The sequence below is a fragment of the Xenopus tropicalis genome, chromosome 5 (genome assembly GCF_000004195.4).
Source record: "Xenopus tropicalis strain Nigerian chromosome 5, UCB_Xtro_10.0, whole genome shotgun sequence".
NCBI classification, from domain to species: Eukaryota; Metazoa; Chordata; class Amphibia; order Anura; family Pipidae; genus Xenopus; species Xenopus tropicalis.
In genome coordinates, this window is record NC_030681.2 from 104,781,181 (window position 1) to 104,805,552 (window position 24,372).

The 24,372-nt window shown below is 35.4% G+C and overlaps 1 protein-coding gene across 1 annotated transcript; it reads left to right on the forward strand.

The window, feature by feature from the left end:
- Positions 1–666: 666 nt before the first annotated feature.
- On the forward strand, positions 667–23,895 carry ostn (osteocrin). The gene is made up of 5 exons (XM_031902850.1): positions 667–1,484; positions 14,748–14,846; positions 17,409–17,626; positions 19,574–19,670; positions 22,667–23,895. The coding sequence occupies exons 2-4, from the start codon at positions 14,748–14,750 to the stop codon at positions 19,656–19,658; spliced, it is 402 nt and encodes a 133-aa protein (XP_031758710.1). The 5' UTR covers positions 667–1,484; the 3' UTR covers positions 19,659–19,670; positions 22,667–23,895.
- Positions 23,896–24,372: the final 477 nt, after the last annotated feature.

A 24,372-nucleotide genomic window follows, 5' to 3' on the forward strand; every position in this document is an offset into this window, starting at 1 on the left:
GCTTGACAACATACTATGTATCTTTACCAAGTACAAGAACACCTTCTTACCTTTAATCTATATAATATATATAGCCTGTCCAGTTAATATCTTGTTGGAGATCAGTCAGATATCTATAGTATTAGATAAAACACTTTTCACTGTTTATATGGTCCTCTTCCAACTGCAACCTCAACAAAAGAGTGGATTGTTAATCCCAAATTAAACTAAAAGATCTAGGCATATAGCAGAGCAATCAATGCTTCTGAATGTGCACACCTTTTACCCCTCTCAGCACCTGGCTTTTTTGAGGTCCTCATAATTAATATTGATTAAAGAACATATCTGCACCCATATATTTTTCATAGACATCTCTTTTGGTTGGTAACCCTACCTCACTGATGCTAAAATGGTGTTAGCATTCCTATTATAGGATGTAACTGAGAGCAGAATCTGCAGGTTTTGTTGTACATGCAGGAGTGTCTGTCCATGATTTAACTCAGCCAGTATTATTCAGGTCATAATAGAAATTTGGTGCATTTTAAAAGTTATTAATAATGTTGAATTCTGTGGTTAAATAGACATCACACTGGCATGCATTTCCTGGTACAACAGAAGGAATTCATTTGCTTAGGCAAGAGCTGAAACCACACTTCAATGACATGATATATTTGTCTGTTATTTGTATTCCCTCTTCACAACAGACCTATTTTCTGAGGTCTGGATACGCTAACTTACAAGACAGGGGTTACATTCAGGGGAGATTTTCTGGCAAGTCTTTAAGAATTTGCTATATAGCACAGATTACAAAGCAGCGGTTCAGTGGACAAAAGCAACTGTAATGGAAGAATCTTCTACATAAGCTTGTGAATTTGTTGCTGAACTGCAACTCCTGTTCATTGTTGAAGAATTGCTGGGGGTTGTGGTGCAGAAGCCATGGGAGAATGGAGACACAGGTTGCATGCTGCTGCTCTAATACAAGCAAATCTTATCACTGTAGATAGTTGCTGTGTCTGCAGTGTTTTGTTCATCTGAACCAAAATATTTAACTTTTAAGGGCAGGCATTTACCTAAAATGATCTACAAACAATACAGACTATTTGACATTAATATCAGCGGACTTTAATAAGGACTGTTATTCTTTCCATAATGGGATTTCTAAAGAATTATGAAAGAAAAAGTGTAGATAAGAATTTAAACAGTGCAGCAAGAGTGGAGTCAGTAATTCACTGTGCTGCTGCTGCCTGTCTGGTAATGCTATTGGATTACGCAAACACTAAAACGCAAAGAAGGTAGAAGGGAGATTGAGATAGACAGAGGGAGGAAAGATCAGTGGAAAATCTCTAAAAGTGATGTAAGGGAAGCAAAGGCAGGGATTGGAGTGTGGAGGCTGGAGCAGGGACTATAAAATCTCACAGAACAAGCTCAAAAGCAAGGATTAAGCAGAAATAGCAAGCAAAGCAGCATCAGGACATCACATTGAAATCAGCTTCATCACACTCAAGGTAAGTATATATGTATGTATGTATATCTTTATTTATAGAGTGCTACCTGCATATACTGTCCTGTACAAGTGATTAGGAAATGTGTTTCCAAGCAAGTACTAACAAAACTCACTTTTTCAAGTTCTTACCAAGTGTTAATTAAAGAAGGATATTGATTCAGAAAAGTGTTTGTGGTTCCTTTTTATTAAATGAATAAACCGCAGTTAAATAATCAGTTTAGGGAAAGGCAGAGATACCAAAGGCAAATGGACAATCTATTGCGACACACATTCATGTTCATGTGATTCATGGCAGTTGTGCATTGTGACAATATATTTGCAAATCCAAACTTGGGTTGATTCGGGCATCTTAGATAAATAATTAGAATATTTACATATTATTGACAAATCTGTAGAAGATTCCCAAAAGTATAAGTTATATTAACACATGTTCCTTGCAGTGGCAAAATGTTAAAGAACTATAAACATTGTATATATGCAAAGTTTTGGTTTTGTTTTCACATATCCGTCCCTTACCATACCCATCAAGGAAAAAAAAAAGAAGATGGAACTCCTTGTTGATCAGTGGCCATCCATTATAGCTAAAGGGAATTGTCATAAAGATGTAATAGGGCGTAATTATAACCCTTCTTCTGTCATAGTGTGATATTCTAAGCTATGAGCAATTCCACGCTCCAAGTTTTTTTTTTTAAGGTATAGACACTTAATGGACTTGCTGATACTTCTTGTGATAGCGAATATAAACTGAAGTACAGACTGCACTTGCAAAACTTTACTGAAGAGGGCTTTTAACTCACTTTTCATCCCCATAGGTTTATTTAAAATTTTGAGTGTATTAAACTCACCCCCCCCCCCCCCCCAATTATCAGGATATGGCAGACAAAGTCTGGGTTATCTTCCATATTGATAGCTGACAGTAGGCTAAAAATGTGGGTTAAAAGCACTTACGTTTTGTGTGTGCAGCCTGTCTTCTGTGTTCAGCAACGAAGATCATGTGGCAACTTGGACTTCACACATGGCAAACTTCATATTTGAGTCTGTAGTAATGGGTAAGCATTTTCTAAGCATATTAGATTTTCTGAGTCAGCTGAAAGACAATGCATGAAAACAATGATTAGCTCATTTGCGACATATAATAAAGGTGTAAATTTTGGAAAGGGCCGTAACAAAGTGGTTGTGGTAGTAGAGAGAGTGACAAAATACTTTTTATATGCTATCCAATATTCAGCTGAATTTATTGTGTGTGTGTATAAGTGTATTCAATTTATAAACAGAAAAAATGGGACACAATTCCAGAGTGTTCTACAAATACAATATAATTATTAACCTGTACAATAGTGTATCATAGTTTTCCCCTGTTTAAATATTGGAATGTCACTCTTTCTGCTTTGCAGTTGTTAGGAACTACAATTCCATGATTAACCAACAGGCTAACTAGGATTCACTGTCCTTAGGAAGAATAGTCACAAGTCACTATAGTGCTTTTTCTTAATGATAAAGTTAATGTATAATATATTTGTCGAATGTTGTGTATATTCAATTAAAAGAAAAAATATTTGTTTCTGATTCAATTCCTGGAATTTTCATTAATATCTATTTCCAGTTTACAATGTGATTGTTTGCAAATCTGGGTACCTAAGAGATTGTGTAATGCACCCTGGCTACATCACTTAGCTCTAGGGAGTTCCTGTAGGGGCACAGTACCTGCACTGCACCCGCTGGCACCTGTTTGGCTGTAGAATCTGCTCCATCTCATTTTGCCCAATTGCCAGTGTTCCTTTTTTGACACTAGTCTTTCCTTATTTTCTAATATTAGTCACCTGCCCTTGGACTATTCTGCTGTCTGCTCTGTACTGTATGGCTTCCCATGTCTCTGTTTTCTTGGTCCTGCCTGGCTGAAGGTAGTTGGACAATTGTAGGCATTGCATAATACATCTATGGCCCCAAAAAGGTCAGTACTGCCACCTGCTTAGCTACCCATTCTTTCTAGAGGAGCCAGACTGACAGCAGGTTAGTATGTATCCTAGGTCTTACCATAACTGTGTTTAAACATAATTTACAATTTTTTTCTAATTGTTCTTTTTCTATTTTTTTGGCCAAAAGTCATTTATAGATTATTGTTAGCCTTGGGCTATGCAGTACTAGCATAAAAATCTTGTGACTGAGAATTATGTTCCAAGAACTGGGCAAACTTTATAGGACCTTATTAGGACATAAAGTACACATGAAAATCCTAGCCAAATCAGTTTGTGTTGTAGCCACCCATAAAGCCCAATGGCAGGTTCATAGTTTTAGTAGTCTTCCCATACATTGCAATTTATTAAGTGTTTTTTAAGCAGCCTTTTCATCAACTAAAAACAGTTTTAATTTGTACCTGAACACACCCTGCAATGTTAAGAAACTATGTTGGAGACAAATGATGATTTCCTTTACTTAAATGGATTTATGTGTTTTCTGGTACTCCTGTAGCTTACTACTTCCTTCCTTTAAGTAAACAGCAAAACTGTCATACTTTATGGCTGAGGTTTTAACTAACTGAACATCAAATCAGAAATCTCACGGATCCTGTGTGCAAAAGCTTTGAAGTCCACACTGCTGACTTCAGATGTCTTAACAGGATTAATTGGTAGCAGAAAACTGCACAGCACTGTTTACATTTTTTAAAAATTAAATTATCCCTTTAAAACAAGGAGTTATTTACATATTCAGTCTTCACAGTAGAAAACGGGAATGCGGGATTTACACATATTAATACACCAGACGCAAACACGGTAGTATCTCAGGTCTACTTGTGTCTATAAACATATATTCTTTTTATGTATAGTCATAATTACTCTTTATGCATTCAAAATAAAAATTTAAGAAAAGTACTGTACAAGGACATACATGAAATATGGAAATCGATTGTGGATGGTGGTCAGTAACAGTTTAAATACCATAAAAATAGCACAAAGAAACCAATACATGTTATTTTACCAAGATAATCAATGTCCATAAGAAGATCAGCTAAAAATATTAGCAGACATACCCACACATATTAAAAGGCACTAAGTTTTCCCGGGAGCAGTATCCTATAGCAACCAATAAGATGTTTACTTTTAAACACGTGACCAGTAAATTCAAGCTGCTGATCAGTTGCTATGGGTATGTGTTCCAGTTACCACAGGCTAGTACCGGAAAATAGGAAATAGTTCACATTTATTTATTATTATTATTTATACAATTGTCTACCAGATTTTGGGTAGTGTTTTAGATATTCATCAATGAGTTGTGAGTGCCAGTTATAGTTATTACCCTTAATGTCCAGTGGTGGGGGTAGATCAACCCAGCAATAAGTCAGAGCTTCAGAACATCATAAGTGTTACACAAATCACTAGACACCGGCAAAGACTAGGGCTAGACTAATCTCTAGTGCCGTAATAGGTACAAATTTTATTTCAGGTCTAGTAACCCATGGAAACTAATTAGCCAGTAACATTTAATAAACTGCAGTTTAAAAACAAACATCTTATTAGGGTTATAGGTTATAAATTTGCACCTGTTATTACATTCACTTACACCCCATCGTGATAGAACACATGTGTCAAATTTGCCCAGTAAGGGAAAGTAAAACGACTTACAGTATTATAAGTAGTTGAACATAATGATGATGCTAAACATAAATTCTACTTCAGTTTATGGCACAAATTTTACCTAACATCTGTATTGATCATAAGTTATTTATAAAACACCAACATATTTTAGCAGTGCTTTACAGAGATTATTCATCATTCACATCAATCCCTGCCCCAGAGTAGTTTGCAATATAAGAACAGTATGTTTCCCATATATGTAACATTCCCTCTTGTTGATAGCTTTTACTAATCTATTTATTACATTTATATATGTGTGTGTGTGTGTAAAAAATGCTGATGCACACCAGGAAAATTTGTATCAAAAAAAGATATTCATTTTATTTGGATCAAGGTTTCGGTCCTCACCGGGGACCTTTATCAAGATGAAAAGTAGATCCAAATAAAATGAGTATCTTTTTTTGATAACATTTTCCTGGTGTGCATCAGCATTTTTTACATATTTATATTGTCTTGTAAACATATTGTTACTTATTATCTGATTCCCAAAAAAAATCTATTATTTTCATAAGGGTTTGTTGTAATTCATTATTTATGTTAGCAGTTAGATCATTAGCAAGTTCATTTTGAGCATTCACATGTTCAAGAAATGTAGAATTATAGAATTATAGTTATGTTTCCAGGGTTTACCGTAGCAATACATTATGCAAGAATATAAATACCCATTTGCTTTAAACTATATTGCTGTGATACAGGGTTTTTGAAAAATAGGTGTTCAAGGCAACAGTTGTTGTATTTAAACTTTGAATAATCCATACAAAATACACATTACGATTTGTTATTTATAACATTTTACTGTGCCCATCAGAAACTGAAAAATGAGGTGATAATGAAGAATCAGACTCTTTGCAGACATAACAGATAACTGTTAGCCTATTATAAGAAAAAACAAATCTTGCAATGTTTGTAAGAAAATTCACCTTTTGTTCATATATATATATCATATATATATATATATAGTCCAAGGAGATCAGGCACTCACGTATCAGCAGAGTAAGAATGCCTGGGTGCAGAATTATAAATAGAGATAATGCAAAAAGATACCCCGCACTCACAGGACTTAAATTAAAAAAAATTTTATTGGTCAAAAACTAACGTTTCGGCTGGCGTCGAGAAAGGCTGCTGCGCCAGCCGAAATGTTAGTTTTTGACCAATAAAATTTTTTTTTATTTTCTTATAAGTCCTGTGAGTGCGGGGTATCTTTTTGCATTATATATATATATATATACACAAAGGATGGCACACCGCTACATAACATACCTCGGGTGCTCGGTAAAGGGTTCCAATAGTATAAAAAAGACCAGCAACTCCGAGATTTCTTGTGAAAAATCAAAACATGTATTCAAAGTAGCATAAACAGCCGACGTAACGTTTCGGTCCCCATTGGGACCTTTCTCAGGGCCTGAGAAAGGTCCCAATGGGGACCGAAACGTTACGACGGCTGTTTATGCTACTTTGAATACATGTTTTGATTTTTCACAAGAAATCCCGGAGTTGCTGGTCTTTTTTATACTATATATATAGGTATAGAATCCTTTATTTGGATTTGTGGAAGCCAATTATACAGAAAAGCTCTGAATTATAGGAAGGCCATCTCCCACAGAGTCCATTATAAACAAATAATCCTAATTTTTAATAATTATTTTATTTTTCTCTGTAACAACAAAACAGTAAATTGTACTTGATGGTAACTATGCTGCAAGAATTCATATAGTTGGCAACCCCAGATCCCAAGAATTAAAATAAAAGATCACAAAGAGAGAGAGAACTTAAGACTGAAGCTGGCACTGAATATCATTTCATAGCTACATGATCTATAATACAAAAGTATATACACATACAGCCTAGGCATATCCATATATGTATTTTATTAATTTAAATTTGCTTGAGGCACACAACAGACAGTTTGAAAAGTGTTGGTAAAGTAAAAAAGAATCCTTTTATTATTTAAGGTAACCTCAAAGTTAGTGGCAGATTTAAGTCCCCACCTCCTAAATTTATTTACAGTTCTGTTTGCAACTCTATTGCATTAATGCACCTAACTAATACTAACATCCTGCAAATCAAGTGTTTAAAGAGTTTAAAAATAAAATAAAAAAATAAAATAAAATCTTTTGTGCAAAGAAAAAAAAATTCTTAACTTATTTTATAACACTTGTTTGTGCTTTAATTGCATGTGTTACCTTTCCATTTATGTACAGCAAAATCAGCTACCCATGTGCATTGTAATAATGCAAAATACTGTGCAAAATAATTTGAATTTCCATGATTGCTAATCATTTTTACAGTAAAAAATGTTTAATAGACCAACAACTAGCAAGGAAAGAAATCAGTTAGTTGCTTAGTTTGAACTGCTTTTGATTTATTTCTACTTAACATTTTTTCCCTTAATTTTAAATACTGCACCTATAGGTATTATATGGGTAGAGGGATTAAATCCCTAGGAATTCTGGGTGTGACTGGTCAATTATGTCTGCGCTTTTTCCCAAGTAATTAATCTTGTTAGACACACATGCCAAATATTTAGGAAACTGTACTTCCAGTTCTTAAAATAGCCCCAGTAAGTCTGGAGCTGCAAAATAAATAAAATTACCACAAAGTGGGTCAGTTTTAGTCAACTTTTTCCCAGTCACACATTCAAAAATACCTACCGCCCCTTGTATGATCCTCCAATAAATAAAACATGCTGCAAAGAAATTATACCTAAATCCGTCATGCTTATTTTCATTTTGTTCTGTGCATTTGTATTTGGATCTCTATACCTTAAGTCTATTAAATAAATATATATATATTAATTAAACCCAATTATTGTTTTTCCAACAAAAAGGATTAATTATATCTTAGTTGGAATCAAGTACAAAGTACTGTTTTGTTACAGAGGAAAAGGAAATAATATTTAAAAATTAGAATTATTTAATTAAAATGAGTATATGGAAGATGTCCTTCCCATAATTTGTAACTTTCTGGATAACGGGTTTCTGGAGCACCAGTCTGGGGTTTCAGGTAAGCGATTACAATCACTGGTGGGTGCCTAACATTTTGGCACCCCCCAGTGATTGTATCTTACCTTCTCCTTTAATCTATTGATTCCAAATCAGATATGGTAAACCATACACAGTCTATAAAATCTTTGAAGACATTACCATTTAATTTTTAACCTGTAACTTTAATTTTTGACTTATTTTATATTTGACTAATATAATGTGTTTACACATGTGGCTAGATATGTAATGTTCAATAGACAGCTTTGAGATTTAATCCCTTTGGGTGCCTGAGAAATTTCCATAAATGATGAAACTGTGATATTTAACTGATTTAATTTCTTGATGTTTTCCGAGCTTAACAAGGCCTTTTTTTTTTTTTTTTTTAATTCATCTGCTCACCAAAAAATAAGGAAGGCTTTGTATGAAGAGGTTATATATATATGGGTCAGAACAAAAATAACCCAAAATTGGCTATATTATTTCTAAAATTCTTTTGGAATATTCATTATATTAGCCTCTGCATCAAATCATCGTTTACTAAATACTTACTCAGAAGTAAAAAAACTAAATCTGGCAACCAAAGTTCTAAAGAACTCCATGCAAACTCTGGCTTCTAAAGACGGTGACTGTGAGAAAATGTGGGTTGTTTATTGCCTTGTAAAAACTGCAAGCATTTAAGAAAAATTCTGGAGCGATAGGTGTGGTGGCATCCAACTTACTTTGTGGAAGTGGTGTGTGGTATATAACTTATAGAATTTGGAATCCAGGAAAGTCTACTCATACCCACAACAAATACAGTATATCAACAGCATAAATATTTTGCTCCAATAAAACTTAGGGGAGACGATTCTTTGTTTAATAGATAGGTTTTATAGCCTTGGAACTTTTTTCTGCATATTTTATGGCATATACAGTATAAAGAATAAGTGGAGAAAATTTACCACAAGAGGTATTAGTTGTCATTTAACAAACATAATCAGTCAGGGAATCCAGACTTAAAAGCTCAATAGCTGATTCTGTGGGCAATTCCTAGCTCTTTTTAATATATATATATATTTACCGATTCAGGTTTTGGAAACAAGAAAGACTCATATTCATTATATTTTATGCCTTCAAAATCTAATTCAGGTCATCCAACAAAACTGCAGGGTGGCAATAACCTACATTTAAACTTTGATGCAGCCCAAAGATTTCATTTTCCTTTTCTTGAGTTTTGTTTATTTCCAGAAATGGGGGGCTTACCTCACCATGAGTCATTCTTTTACAGTAAGTTGGAACACACTTAATAAATACAGATTATGAGTGCAAATGTTACAGTTTTCAGCCTCCAGGAAGTGGTTTACAAAACAATGGTGAGTATTATTTAAAGGCATTTCCTTTAGCAATGCCAGATGACAATTATTAGATGTACAAAGAAGCCATTTTATAGTAAGAGAGTGAGCCTGAATAATTGTGCTGATATTGTGCTTTGATATTTATGAAGTATACAAAAAGCAAGGCTGCATACATCTTAACAAAGCCCAACTTTTTGCACTTGGACAAGTATCATTAAAGGGATGTTAGCAACACTGAATGTATATAAATCAAAAACCTGCTCCATGTTGTCCATTATGAAGGGGAAAAGGGAAAAGGTATTGGAAAGTACCAATTAATTGTATTTTTATCTTGTTGAATGTGATATTTGCTTTGAATACTAATATAGGGTTCTGCTATTATCTAATGCAATATATCTATACTGTTACAAGCTTAAAGGAGAACTAAACCCTAAAATTGAATATGCCTAGAAATTCCATATTTTATATACTGAACTTATTGAACTAGCCTAAAGGTTTTGCATCTCTATAGTAGTAATGATTCAGTACTTCAAATTTGTCTCATGGGGTCACCATACTGGAATCTGTAAGGAGTATAAGTGACACTCACATGCTCGGTGTGCTCGGACAGCTGCTGAGAAGCTAAGTTTAGGGGTTGCCGCAAATTATCAAGCAGAAAATTAGGTTGCTCTGTCATGTTACAGGGCTGATTTTTACATTTTGTTGCTAATTGCCCTGGTTTCAGAGTTGCCATAAAGTAATTATCTGTATTAATTCCTAATCAGCCTTATATTGTGACATTTATATTCTGTATACACAGTATATTGGGAATCAATCCCTATTCTCACTAACTGACAGCAGCACAGAGCATGTGCTACTTATTTAGTTAAGTTCTCCTTTAAATACTGTTTTTTTTTAGATTTATTAGCTATTGTATAATTTATAATATAAACTTGTCTTTGGTACTGTAGTCTTATTAGGAAACTGTTACAGTGTATCTGTGTTTTAGTTGGATGCCTAACAAAGCTTTGTTGCTTTTTAAAAAATCCTAAATACTTCTAGCTCACAATCTTTATAAACTATGCAGGGACGCAGTGTAGATATACACACAGCCGAGAAGCCAAATTGTGAGCTTTCATTTTAACTGTCAATATACAAGTCGCACAATGAACTACAAAACTCAGAATGAAAATCTGCTCTAATGTAATAGCAAAAGCACCAGCCATACATTTTTAAATTTTTCAGCATCATAATGCTATATTTATATATAGATGTACAAAGTACATAATAATATGTATACATACTAATGCCATATATGTTGATTGCACGTTATTATTATTTATCCACACTAGTGCTGTAAAGCTAATTTTACATAATAATATTTAGCCATACTTTGAAATACCCCTTTCAGTTTGGTACTGAAGCAGAGCAAACTGGAAAGCTAGGAGAATTAAGGTGAAAAAAGGTAAAAAAAAAATGACAGTCATTATATTTAATGTTTAAGAACCTATTCTAGCTAGAGAATTACAGTCTGTTCCTTGAAAAGGGTAGCAGATGAACTGAAAAAGGTTCACATATAATCATGGCTATAAATGAAGAAGGCAAAGGAGGTCACAATTTAGGATCTCCCTACAAATGCCCAAAATAGCCATCAAACTAAAAATATACTTCCCCGTAAATCACCTTTAACCTCAACATTTTGTTTTGGGCGCCAGAGTGAGGAAATAAGAGGCATAAAATGATACACCTTTTAGATTCTGTACTCGTCTAATTTCAACCACTTAATCAAGTGTCTTTTGTAAGGCAGGTGCTTGGGTTTATTTTTGTTAGTATACCGTGTCCTATTTTTAGAAATCTGGTCTTTTGGATGAATAAACCCAAGCATGCACATTAAGCCATATTAAATGTGTGTATTTAGGCTGCCCGTTTATTTTTACATCCTCACGTCTAAATAATCAGGATGTGGTTATTGAAGGGGTGATAGAGCTTCTTTATGTTTCTGCATGCATACAGGCATAATCTGGCTTTATCCAAAGACACTCTATTGTAGGAAGTAGGGGAAAGGCTGAGTGAAAAGAAGACAGAATATAAAGAAGTATATACAAATCACTCTCTTCTGCTAATAACAAAACAAAATAAAAATATTCTTGTGACATACATGTGATATCAAGAAAGAAAATTCACCCAGCACACCCTTACCTCCTCCAACAATTCTTACTTGGTGCATAGCCTAGAGATTCGGCACTCCCAGCACAGTCCAGCAATAGCATGTTGCTATATTTTGAATAAACACGCAGGGGCTAAGCCCCGCTTGCATTATACATGTGATATCAAACTTTAATATTTACATTTCCTATATATTTTCCCCAAGACTGATCATTGTTTGCATTATAACAAATGAATATAGCAATACCTTTTATTATATAACTATGTTAACTTTGGCATTAATTACAATGTTGGTTATAAATTAACTTGTTAAAAATGACAATTTTACTTACCTTTATACTGTAAATTCCATTGCATCTAGTCCTATATGTCAGTACAGATGGGCAATACTGCTCCTGCACCTATAACATCAAAATGAATCATTTCCTATAAGACCAACTAATTTCCTCCACTAGTGATGGGCAAATCTGTCCTGTGTCACTTCGAAAACAAAAATTCACAAAATGCATTGAAGTCAATAGGCATTTTTATTGAGGCGTCTCTTTCCAATCCATGGTGACTTTTTTTGCAGCGACTTTTTCAGTGCACAATACTTGTAGCCCATGGAAAATGCGCCAAGGGCCATAAAAAAGGCCAGCAGCCACATGCGCCAAAAGGCATGTAAAAGGCTAGTGGCCACACAAGCCAAAGGGTCACAGCAAAGGCCTGCCACAATGCAAGCAAAGGGCCATAGCAAAGGGCCAGCGGCTATGCGAACCAAAATCCAAAGCAAAGGCCAGTGCCCATGCACTTGCTGCTATGTCTGCGCAGAGGCTCACAAATATAAAACTTCAGATATCAAATAATACCAAACAGGCCAAGAGGAACATGTGTACCTGACCAGATAGCACCTGATCAGATGGGCAATAGGATAAAAACTCCAGTCAGAACCCTGCAGGAAGGCTGCTTGTTAGGTGCAAGAAAGGAAGGAGGCACAATTTGGCTTCAGCAGTGTAAATCCCCAGCCAGACCTGGAAGCACCTGTAAGAGCACAAATAGAGAGAACCAGGTTTACAAATAAAGAACTTTAAATATCAACAGCAAAGTTGCCCAGAGCAGCACATACACCTTAACAGATAACAGTGACTAGCAAGAGCACTGACAGCTTTGAGCTGAGGGACATAATAAGCTTATTAGAATGCAAACTTCCCAGTGCACTAGTATACCTGTATTGCTTCTCTAAACACCAGTTTGAATTTAGTGAATTGTTGGGCATACAGCAGGGGAGCTGAGGGCTAGGACTATGGCTATGCCCACACCTGCATTTCTTCCCAGTAAGGGGCAATTTGCATATTATGCATCTTGGGGCATAAGGTAAATTCTTCTCTGTTCACTGGGAATCATACCTCTGTGTCTATACAAATGAAAAAAAATAAATAAATAAAGAGACAAAAGAAAAAACAATACTGTATTTCACCATCTATTTTCACTAAAAGCATGAGGAGGGAGATCCTATTGCCCTGTCCAGTAGGATAAAAAAAATAGCAGCTGAGTAATTCAAGTAATCTTATAGGATGATTATCATGATTAATTTTGATTGGGTATGTTATAGGTCCTACCCCCTTGTCTAGGAGGGGCAATACTGCCCATCTGACATGGAAGGGATATATAAGTAGTAGCAGTTTACCAGTTTGACATTGTAATACGTGGCCACTAAGAAAATATGCACCAGCTGTGAAGAATTTTGGTGGAGATTTGTGCTTTTCCAGTTTTCTTTTTCTGACATGGGAGAAACATGAAGAAAAATGTCTTTCTTTATCATTAATTATTTAGCCACATGAATGAAAGCTATTAGGCTATTAGGCAGTCAGAGCTACAGGAGAACAGGACACAATTTTAGAATTGACTGTTATTGTGCCCCTAATGGTGCATTCTAGAAAATAATGGTATTAGAATTACTATAATGTGTACATGCAGCAGTTCTGTTGCTCACACATATATAAACTAGCTGAAAAAAGGAGGTACAAGCAAGTACAGGTGCTGCGCGTCATGCTTAGGTCATTTATTGAATATACAGTATAACTTTAATGACAGAGAGTGTTTGTCAGATTCTTGAGGTGATATATCCATTGAACATATTTCAGGTCCTACCACAGGTTTATTATTCTGGCTGAACACATTTATTGCTACTCTCCAAATAAAATCACTCTCTCAGGTAGCGAAAGTTCAAATATGAAAGGCAATACAAAGTAAAACTACCCCCAGCATTACAAATACCTGGACTGTTCACACCTTAATTACATAGACCTTTGACAGGCTTCAGGCTTTTGCCACTTTTGCTGCTTTCACCAATGATCTCTAAAGGCAGCAAAAGGAGAGAAGCCCAAAAGCATGCCCTTACTGCTTACACCATATTAAAAAGTATGAGACAAACCTTCATCAGATTCAAAGACGTGCATGATAAAAAGTGGCCATGTGTATTTTACACCAGTATGCATTTGGTATGTTACTGCCAGGTGACATTGTGGTACTTCTTACATGTTGCCACCTGTTGCTACAATTGTTCTTTCCCCTTTTCAAAGTCATGATGCACCCATTCTTTACAGCAACGTGTTTAGAAGCCACAAATTAAAAGAATTATGGGAAAATTATTTGCATTTTTTTAACAATGAAACTGCCTGGAAAGACCTCACTATACAATTAGATTTAAATAATTTTTCTACATAGTAATGGCAAATCAGAATAATAGGCAATTCACTGTCTGGGAAGTGCTGCTAGCAGCCCACAAAAAGGGCATTTATAGCCCCAGGTGCTTTGCCCCTTAACGTAAATAAAAGTATTAGGGATAATTGAAAATATTTTCTCAACAGTCTGCACTGATGTATAATCCTTTAGTGATACAGGAATCAAGGTTTCATATAAAAAAGTCACAATTATCTTAATCAAATAAAACATAATAATAGCACAGTGAATAGGTGCTACATAAATAAAAAATGACTATACATAGGGTTCTTACAACTGAATTGAATGTATACAGTGCTGATCCAGTAGAACTTTATATGCACTTATTATATATTATATAAAACATTTTAATTGTACAGTGCTGCGGAATATGTTGGCGCTTTATAAATAAATGTTAATGTAAATGTAATGTAATGTAAATTTTAATGTTTTAATGATCTATTTGCAGATGCTGGAGTGGCACTGTGTGAGTGTCAGCCTTCTTCTTGCTGTTTCTTTTGTACAGTGGACATCTACAGAAGCAGCTCCTGCTGAGCCTTCTACAGAGGTAGGGATATGGGGAAAAAATTAGATTTTGTTTTACAGGAATTTGTGTATATGTTAGCAGGCATAAGTCTTTACATTCCCAAATGGGAAGGCACAATTGGACATGGACAAAGAAAAGAGACCAGAACAGGAATAGAGAGACATGTGCAGAACACTGAAAGCAAACTAAGTTAAAGGATATCAAAAATGAAGAGAGAAGTTGAGACAGAAATAAAAGATAAAATAAATCATTTAGTATTGTGGTTCAAGGTACCATTTAATGCTGGGTGCTACTGTGCTATAGTATGTTATACAGGTATAGGACCTGTTATCCAGAATGCTGGGGACCTGGGGTTTTCCAGATAAGGGATCTTTCTGTAATTTGGATCTCTATAACCTGCTAAAATTCATTTAAATATTAAATAAACCCAAATAGGTTTGTTTTGCCTTCCATAAAGATTAATTATCTTAGTTGGGATCAAGTACAAGGTACTGTTTATAATTACAGAGAAAAAGGAAATCATTTTTAAAAATTAGAATTATTTGCTTATAATGGAGTCTATGGGAGATGGCCTTTCCAGAATTCAGAACTTTCTGGATAATGGGTTTCCGGATAAGGGATCACATACCTTCACTGGGAGTAAGTCCCTAACTGTGCAGAACTTTGTTCTGCTGTTATACTGATATGGGCTTTGCCTTTGTGCTGCTGATACACTTGCATTGTTCATGCATGAGACATGGCTGGGACACATCACATATTCACTTTTATTGCTTCACAGATTCACTTTTATTGCTAACCATTTAATTAGTGGTGTAACTACATATACAGCAGTCCCTGCCATTGTGGAGGTGCCCTGGCAACAGGGGGGCCCAGACTACAGGGTCTGTTGTATTGTAGTGCTCACTCCCCAGCCTGTCTCTAAACTTTGCTAAAAGATAGATGTGTGGCATAAGCAGGTAGAGAGCAGGCAAGCGGAGGAGGAGGAGGGACAATTTTCATTGGGCCCCTCCAAAGCTTTAAATGTATTTTTAGTCTATTTTTTTTGGTAGTATTCAGCAAATCTCAAGGTAGCAATTCTAGGGGATCACTAACAATCAATAAAAATGCTCTGTAATCGAAAAACACAAGAAATCAATAAAGTAACTAGACATCCCCGGGCCCAGGGCATGCAGCCTCCCCCCCCCAGACACATTTTTTTATGGTGAATTTGCACCAGTGCAAGCATCCACTGGGCCCCAAGGGGGTGCAGGCCCCGGTGCAATCCCACCCCCGGTAGTTCCGCCACTGCAGAGAATAAAGTATTAAAAGTCATTGATGAAAAAATATTCGCAATGCAAAAAATTTGTTTGTGTGAACAATTTTTCCTTTGCACAAAGTTAATATCTTTGCTTCTGCAAATGTGAAAACTATTTAGTGACCTCATCAAGTTTGCACCTTTATGCAGGTCATTATTATTGCTCCAATAGAGCATGTCACCTTAGAAGGGTGCTATGCACAATTAAGATCTGCAAAGTAATACCTGTCTAATGAAGACTATTACATGGTGAAATGTGAATTTTTGTTTATGCAATTCTTTTTCCCTTTACAACATTACATTCCCTCTTAAGATATCTATATGTGTTCCCTTTGGGTACTTTGGTTTCCTCCCTCACTCCAAGAACATACAGGCAGATTAATTGGCTCTTTAAAGGACTATTTCCAGCTTTTAAAAAGGGTCACTGACCCTGGCAGCAATAAAACTATTGCTCTGTAAGGCTACAATTTCATTGTTATTCTTACTTTTTATTACTTGTATTTCTATTTAGGGCCTTATCTGTTCATATTTCTGTCTCCCTTTCAAACCACTGCCAGGTTGCTAGTTTAAATGGGACCCTAGCAACCAGATAGCTGCTGAAATTCCAAAACTGGAGTGTTGCTGAACAAAGAGCTAAATAATTTAAAAAAGTGCAAATAATAAATAATTAATAATAATAATAATTAAAATAGCAATCTCTACATCATACTAAAAATTAATTTAAAGGTGCCCTTTAAAAAGCTATATTATTAGGGGCAGATTTATCATAATTCAAGTTAGTAAAAAAAAAACAAAAAAACACAGACAAATGCTAGCTTATATTATTATATTAGCTTATTAGAATATTCCCACATTTTGTTGAAAAAATAGTTGAACGCTGACAAGAATCACATTGTTCCATTCAAAGAGGTTTAACTAAATGTTTAAATAAACTAAGAAAATAAACAAAGTTGTCAGAGACAATTCTTATTGAATTTTATTGAACCTCTCCAGCTTTTAATTGCCGAGTTGTTTCTGGTGCTTTTTGAAGGATTTTTTTCTTGAATAAAGCATTCACTTTTTTTCAGCACATTTCTTCTTGATTCGTGAAAGAAATGCAAACTTGGATTTTGATAAATTGTCCCTTTATCATCAGTAAAATGATGTAAAAAAAAAAAAATCACAATTGAGTTTATTACACTTGCTTTTTTTGTTTGTTGTCACAATCCATTTTAAGGATTCTACCAGTTTTAGACCTGTTTTTAGCTTTATGTTTAGCTTTATGTTACACACTGTGCTTCATTTTGCAGTCGCTTGACACAGCAGTTGTGTTGGATGGAAGCTCACATTCAGTCTCCAGTGAAGAGAAGTCAGCAGCAGACCTGGCAGCTAAAATTCTACTTCTAGATGAGCTTGTCTCTCTAGAAAATGATGTGATTGAGACCAAGAAAAAGAGAAGCTTCCCTGGATTTGGTTCTCCTCTCGACCGGCTTTCTGCCGGAACCACAGAATTTAAGGGCAAGCAGAGGTTAGTTACTAATGTATGCTTGCTGATAGCATAAAGGACTCATAGATGCATCTTAAGTCTCCTTTATATTATACTATATTTGGTGTGCAGAGGCAAGATGTATATTTTTACCAGGTCTACTTATCCATAGAAACCAGGTTTTAACTTGCCTACACTTGTAGCAAAACTCATCCTTTTTTATCACATTACTCCCTACATTGCTTCAGAAACTGAATTAGTTCTGACACCGGAATTTTAGCCCCATTTCAACATAGCTGCAGAATAAAAAATCAACACAAGATGGCGCATCGAAACTATAACTGGCAGCTTTTTAAAATGATCCATCTTTTTTTTTTTTACCACAGAAATGTTATACAGACTGTGTTCTTTATACAAGATTGTCCCTGTCCCAGAGCAGCCCAGGCACAAAGGTCACTACAACACACTATGGTCAAATTCTTTAGGAGCAAATGAACCTGCCTGTATGTTTTTATAGTGTAGAAGGAAACCCACACATACTTACCCTGCAGAGGGTGCCCTGGTCAGGAAGCACAGGACCCCAGTACTACAAGGCAGCAATGTCAGCTGCTGTACCACTGTTCTGGTTTTTAATTCAAATATTTTGTGTGTCTAATTAGCCCAACCATGTACATGCAATACTATATAAATAAAAGTATTTTTACATACAGATGGCTTTCTTTTTGCTGTGTGCCAGAAACATTTGTCTTCATCACATTCAAATAAAACATTAACCAACTGATAAGTCATATCCTAGTAAAATCAAATTGGCATATACACATTTAACACTGTTTTACATCTTTTACCTTGAGCCACCATTTTGTGATGGCCTGTGTGTTCCCTCAGAGATCACCTGACTGGAAGTAGCATGCAGTGACTATAACAAGAAGACATATTGTAGTAAAAATTATGTCCATTCACTGGCTGATGTAATATAGAAAATAGGTGTGCCCTTGGTTTGTGTGTGAGCACAGTGCTTCAAACATGACAGACCGACAGATCTGAGTACATAAAATGCCAGTGTTTCTATATAGGATTATCGCCGTGAAAATATATATTTTTCACGGAGAAGCTTTATTTATAAGAAAGTGTTTTGCACATAGGCTGTTTAAGTAAGATACATTTTTATTGAGACCTGTAATTTTCAGTGGTATAGTTTCCCTTTAATATATATAGATAAAAACTGAAGAGGTTAAAAAATTGCTTTTTAGAACTTGGAGACTGATGCACAGTGTACAAACTTCTTCCCCTCCCCCCCCACCATCACACAAATTTTGCCTAACTTTGCTAACATTATTTACTGTATTTTATTATGTTTGATTAAGGCAACAGACGTATATATTACTTTTATATATTACAATTATTAAATTGGGGTAGTGGTGGGCGTAATGGTACTGTGTTCTAATTTTTAAGAGGTTTTGGAAATTTTTGTCTGTTTAAAGGCATTTTGTAACCAATAAAATTGTGCCTGATTACTATGCCTAGGTGTGGCTCTTAAAATAAGAATTATTCTATTATTTTCATGAAAAGTTATATTATTTTCTTATGAGCCCCCCCACCTTGATTATACTAATAAGTTGTAAACAAACATTGTTAAAAGTGTGGCAATATAGGGATGTGCTTTCATGTTATGTATAAACTATATATATATATATTAGCAAAAAATCACATGTACAGTATTATTCCATCACACCGACCCTTTTGGTGACATGGGCAGCTATTTATTAGAGTGCAGGCCAAAAGTTGTATTAAGGTTTATTCATTTAGTAAATACAGATAAAAAAGCTGTGAAATCAGTTTCCTTCTCCCCAATATAAAGTGTAATGTCTTTTGACTGATGTATAGTACGTATTCTCAGGCAGAATAGAAAATGCTTTTTAAACAGTACCATGGAAATGAATAGTGCAACTTTGTGTGGTAAAAATATATACGTATATATTGTTTTTGCAGAAAGGTGGTTGAACTTCCTAAGAGGAGATTTGGAATTCCACTTGACCGAATTGGCATGAACCGTCTTGCTAATACAAGAGGCTAACAGATTTTAACAGTGAGTTCATTCTTTTTGTGCAGTATCACAGAGAGATATTTAAAGGGCCAATAATACCAATGAAAAAATACACTAAACACAGTTTTTTTTGCATAATAAAAGAAAATGTAATTTTATTAAAATCTCATCTACATTTAGGGGCACACTTATTAAAGTACGACAGGTACGAAATACAAAAAATTCGTATTTGGTGGTACTGTGCATATTTTCTGCAACATTTTCATACTTTACAACAAAATTTGTGCGACAAAATCGTTTTGTTGCGCCGAGTACAAAAGTTTTGGATTCATTCAACCTTCGGTATTGTGACTTTCCTTGGGCCAGGTTGGAGCTGCAGAGTGCCATTGAGTCCTATCCAAAATCATGCACAGAAGGATCAAAGTCAGAAAGGTTTTCCTGCCGTTTACGATTATTCGATACAAAAATTTTGTGAGTTTCGGATCACCAATACAATATTATCGTGACTATTCTGATTTTTTCGTAAGCATTTTCGTGATATTTGCAATCATCAGAAATTATCATATCTAATCTGAATTTTTCCCATTTCGGGATTCGAACTCGTACTTTCATGAATGTGCCCCTTAATGTTAAATGATTTTGAAGTAATTCTTAAATGGAATTGCTACAAAAAGCAGTATCTGTCTCTCACATTCTATTCTCTACCCTACTGGTTCTGATTCCTGAAACAAAGAAGCAGAATTCAGCTGATCTGGAAAAGGACTGCAGAGAACAGACAGAGATAAATATTTCTCTCAATTGCAATTACCGTATATACTCGAGTATAAGCCGATCCGAGTATAAGCCGAGGTACCTAATTTTACCTAAGAAAACTGGAAAAACTTATTGACTCGAGTATAAGCCTAGGGTGCAGCCACTACTGAAAGTTGAAGTGATATCACCCCCCTCCCAGCAGCCAATTAGCAGAACAATGTGAAAGCATCAAGATAGCAGCTCACAGTATATATCAGAATAGCACACAATAGTAAGAAATCCAAGTCCGACTTGGGACTCCCCCAGTTACATGGGAGCAGGAGAAACAATAGGTTACCTGAAAGCAGTTCTAATGTGTAGTAATGCACTGAGATGGCGCCTACACACCTATATTACAACCAAAAAAATACATTTGTTGGTTCAAGAACACAATTTTAAATTATTTGCTATGTATACAGTGTAATTTAGAACTAAAAGTATACCATAAAAATAATGACAGTATTCCTTTAAAATTCACTTGATATGTTGTGTATAAAAAAACCTCACTAATCCCCACCATCAAACTCTCTGGGATCTAGCATAGAAAGGGCATTCAAGGCTCACAGTGACATATCAAGTGGCAATAGCAGTGCTTCATAGCAGTGAAATAAAGAAAAATGTATTTCAAACAGACTTTACACTACAAGGGGATTAATGCGCAAGTCAAATTGTGGGCACACACATGTAACTGAAAGGAGAAACCACAATTCATTTAAAAGCAATGACCAGGACAGCTTGCAGCCTTGCAGGAATATTTAGATGCTGAACCATAAGCCAAGGATTGCCTGAAATGTAACTCGTATCTTATCTGTTCCTTGCTGATCCCTTACTGATGCAGCGGTTATACCTTAACGAAGCAGCGGCGCGTCTCGGAATGGAAGTGACGGTATGGCGCGTTTGATGTTACTCGTGTGCACATCTCTTCCCTGCTGATCCTCAGCTCGTAATGGTAGCGGCGCTACGTCGTGTATGACGCTGCGCGCACGCGTCTGCACGTCTGGCCGCACAACCGTACACGGGGGGCGCTTTGCGCGCAAGGAGCGCATTGCATCAGCGAATCCATAGGCAACTACCGTATGTACTCGAGTATAAGTCGAGGGTTACTTTTTAAGCACATTTTTAGTGCTCAAAAACTCGGCTTATACTCGAGTATATACGGTACATTTTCAAATAACTTTTTTTTTAGTATACTAGAACATTTTACACTGGGCATCCCCCTAAAAAGATCATTTTTAAGAAAATACAAATTAGTGAAAAACTTTAACTTTTGCTGTAGCAGATCCTTTAAGCTAGCCTTGTATATGCATTTAGATATCCACGCATCCAACCTATGTTCTGTTAAGGCTTAAAGAGGCCATACTGGGTATGCCATACAATTGATCGGCCCATGACTGAACAGACAGAGAGTGTGGACACTCACAGTATGGCTGCCTTTCTATTGGAAAAACAAACAGAACTACAGAAAGAAACTGTGGCTTTTCTTTACTTCCTCAAATTCTGTTTGTGCTGGCATGGTGCATCGACAGATACATTTTTTTTTATTTGATTTCTGAACCAATCCAAAGTACAGGCATAATATCTATAATGCTATTATGCTATAATGCTTATGACCTGGACTTTTCCAGATAAGGGATCTCTCTGTAACCTGAATACCGCCATACTTTATCTGCTAAAAATAATTTTAAAATCCAGTAGGATTTTGCCATCAATGTGGATCCATACAGCTTAGTTACTATCAAGTGCAAGCTACTGTTTTATTATTACAGAGAAAAAGGAAATAATTTTTAAATATTAGAATTATTTTCTTAAAATGGACTCTATTGGAGATGGACTTCTTGTAATGTAGAGCTTTTAGGATAACAGGTTTCTGGATAAGATATCCATACCTGTACATGGATATTGGTTGGGATTTGCAGACCACCATACATGTAACAATAAATGTGAAACCTTCATACAAAGCATGTGTATGGTTGTACAGTATTCATGAACTTCCCCTAGACGTCCTGCCAAAAAACTAGTAATTAAAACAGTTAATTAAAAATATCAGACTTGGAAATGGTGTTGAATTTTAAAGAGTACAAACTACTGGAGTGCTTTAATTTTGCTTTTGACTTGACATGATCTGTGTATGCAAAATTATCATAGAAGGCATTGTACAAACATGTAAAAAAAACAAAAGAAACAAAACATTCCTCAGCTTCTTCTTTCTGCCTAACATTTTACTTCAACTGTTCTCATTTTTGTAGGTTCAGCCTGGATGATATATGATGCATCTCAGAAGCCACCAAAACACTGATGTCTCAGAGAGCTCCTGCATTTGATTTATGTTTCACTGTGGAATGAACTGACCATCTATAAATCCATTTCATATTCTCTTGTCAAAATAATAATAGATTCAATCCATCAGATTAGAACTTTTACAGGTAGGGTGTGTCTGCTCTGATCAAAGGGTAGAAGTGTTTAGACTGAGTAGGGTCTTATATCAAATATAAACCAATGTGGTTATTTTTGTCTAATTTATGACTGGGGACTGATTTAATAACTTTCTAGGACATTCCAAAACTAGTAAACCCAAGCATATTTCATAGCACTATATATTATAAAAAGGGGGTTAACCAAACTTAAAACTAAATTGGTAAAATACAAGCAAAGCGTATATAAAAGGGTATGTTGTACTAATAGCAGCAAAATCTGGGAGTTGTGTTTCAGTGACAGCTACAACACTGAAGGTTAAGAAATTCTTATGACCTGAATGAATCGCCAACTTGAGGCTAGGACACAGGACCATACTACAAATGATTATGAACTGAAATTCTGCTTATTATTCCAGAGTTCGTATATACTACCATTCTACTAAAATGTTGAAGAAGCTACCTGTAACAATTATACAGTGATTTACTAACCCTTATGACCATACAATTCCATAAAAGTGGAAGTATGTCTCATATGTTTAATAGTGTGCAATGCATAATGTTATGGCTGCAAGATATTTTTTCTTTAAATTGTAATTCAGACTAATACTTGCAAGGCAAGTTTCACCTTCAAGCTTGCAGTAAATTATGTGCTAGTTGCTTATCATGCAGCTCATCACTTGTGACATTTTTAGTGTGATTTTGAGGCATTTAGAGTGAGTCCAGTAAGATAAAAGCACTTTGTAACTGAAACCATTTTGGAGATGGTTTTAAGTACAGGATTGTTATAGGCAATAGTGCATCTTGGCTGTGGTCTCCATCTTGATTCCTCCAAGAAATGATATTACAGTGATATTACAAGTCTTACTGTCCCAACGGCTTTATGTTGGCTGAAAAGCCACAGTAACCAAAAAACAGAAATGTGGTTAAAATATATGTGGATTGGCTACATATATTAGCTTTGCAGCACATAAGTAATTGTGACCCAGCATGTACTACTCTACCTTTTAAGATCAGTAAGACACACCGTGTATTTTTCAAGCACCATTTAAAAAAAACGAACATTAAAAAAAAGAAACCTAAAAAAGTGGGGGCAGGGGATGCTGCTAGGGCAAATGGCTATGAATATTGTAGCTTGTAAAGGCAATGTGAACACAAATTAATTAAATTAGTTTTTATAAAGAATCCTTGCCAACTTGTATAAAGTTGAAGTGTCTTTTGAAGTGTCTGACAAGGACTGCACCATTCCAAGGGAGCCCAACTGAAACCAACCTACTCAAGCACTGAAATAGCTCTACATACATTAGACATACCCAAAGGATCACTCTTACAGTACTCATGATCAGTGGCTGGACCACATTTCTGTGTTATACATGTTGTGCTTTAATGCTCGCTTTGCCATAGCCATGTAACCATGGATTTGTTTGACACATGCTGTGCAGTTGTAGATAAAGAAAATACTATATGCTTTTTCTGTAGACAGAAGAAAAATCAAGCTGATTTTTCTTGTGAAAAGGTTTCTTTAAAGTCCATATGTTACT

What these genes read in the sequence shown, in the direction of transcription:
- ostn (XM_031902850.1), top strand. Translation starts at nt 14,748, where the DNA reads ATGCTGGAGTGGCACTGTGTGAGTGTCAGCCTTCTTCTTGCTGTTTCT. An exon ending in CTGCTGAGCCTTCTACAGAG is followed by an intron (nt 14,847 to 17,408) that starts GTAGGGATATGG and finishes TTCATTTTGCAG; the next exon opens with TCGCTTGACACAGCAGTTGT. An exon ending in GAATTTAAGGGCAAGCAGAG is followed by an intron (nt 17,627 to 19,573) that starts GTTAGTTACTAA and finishes TTGTTTTTGCAG; the next exon opens with AAAGGTGGTTGAACTTCCTA.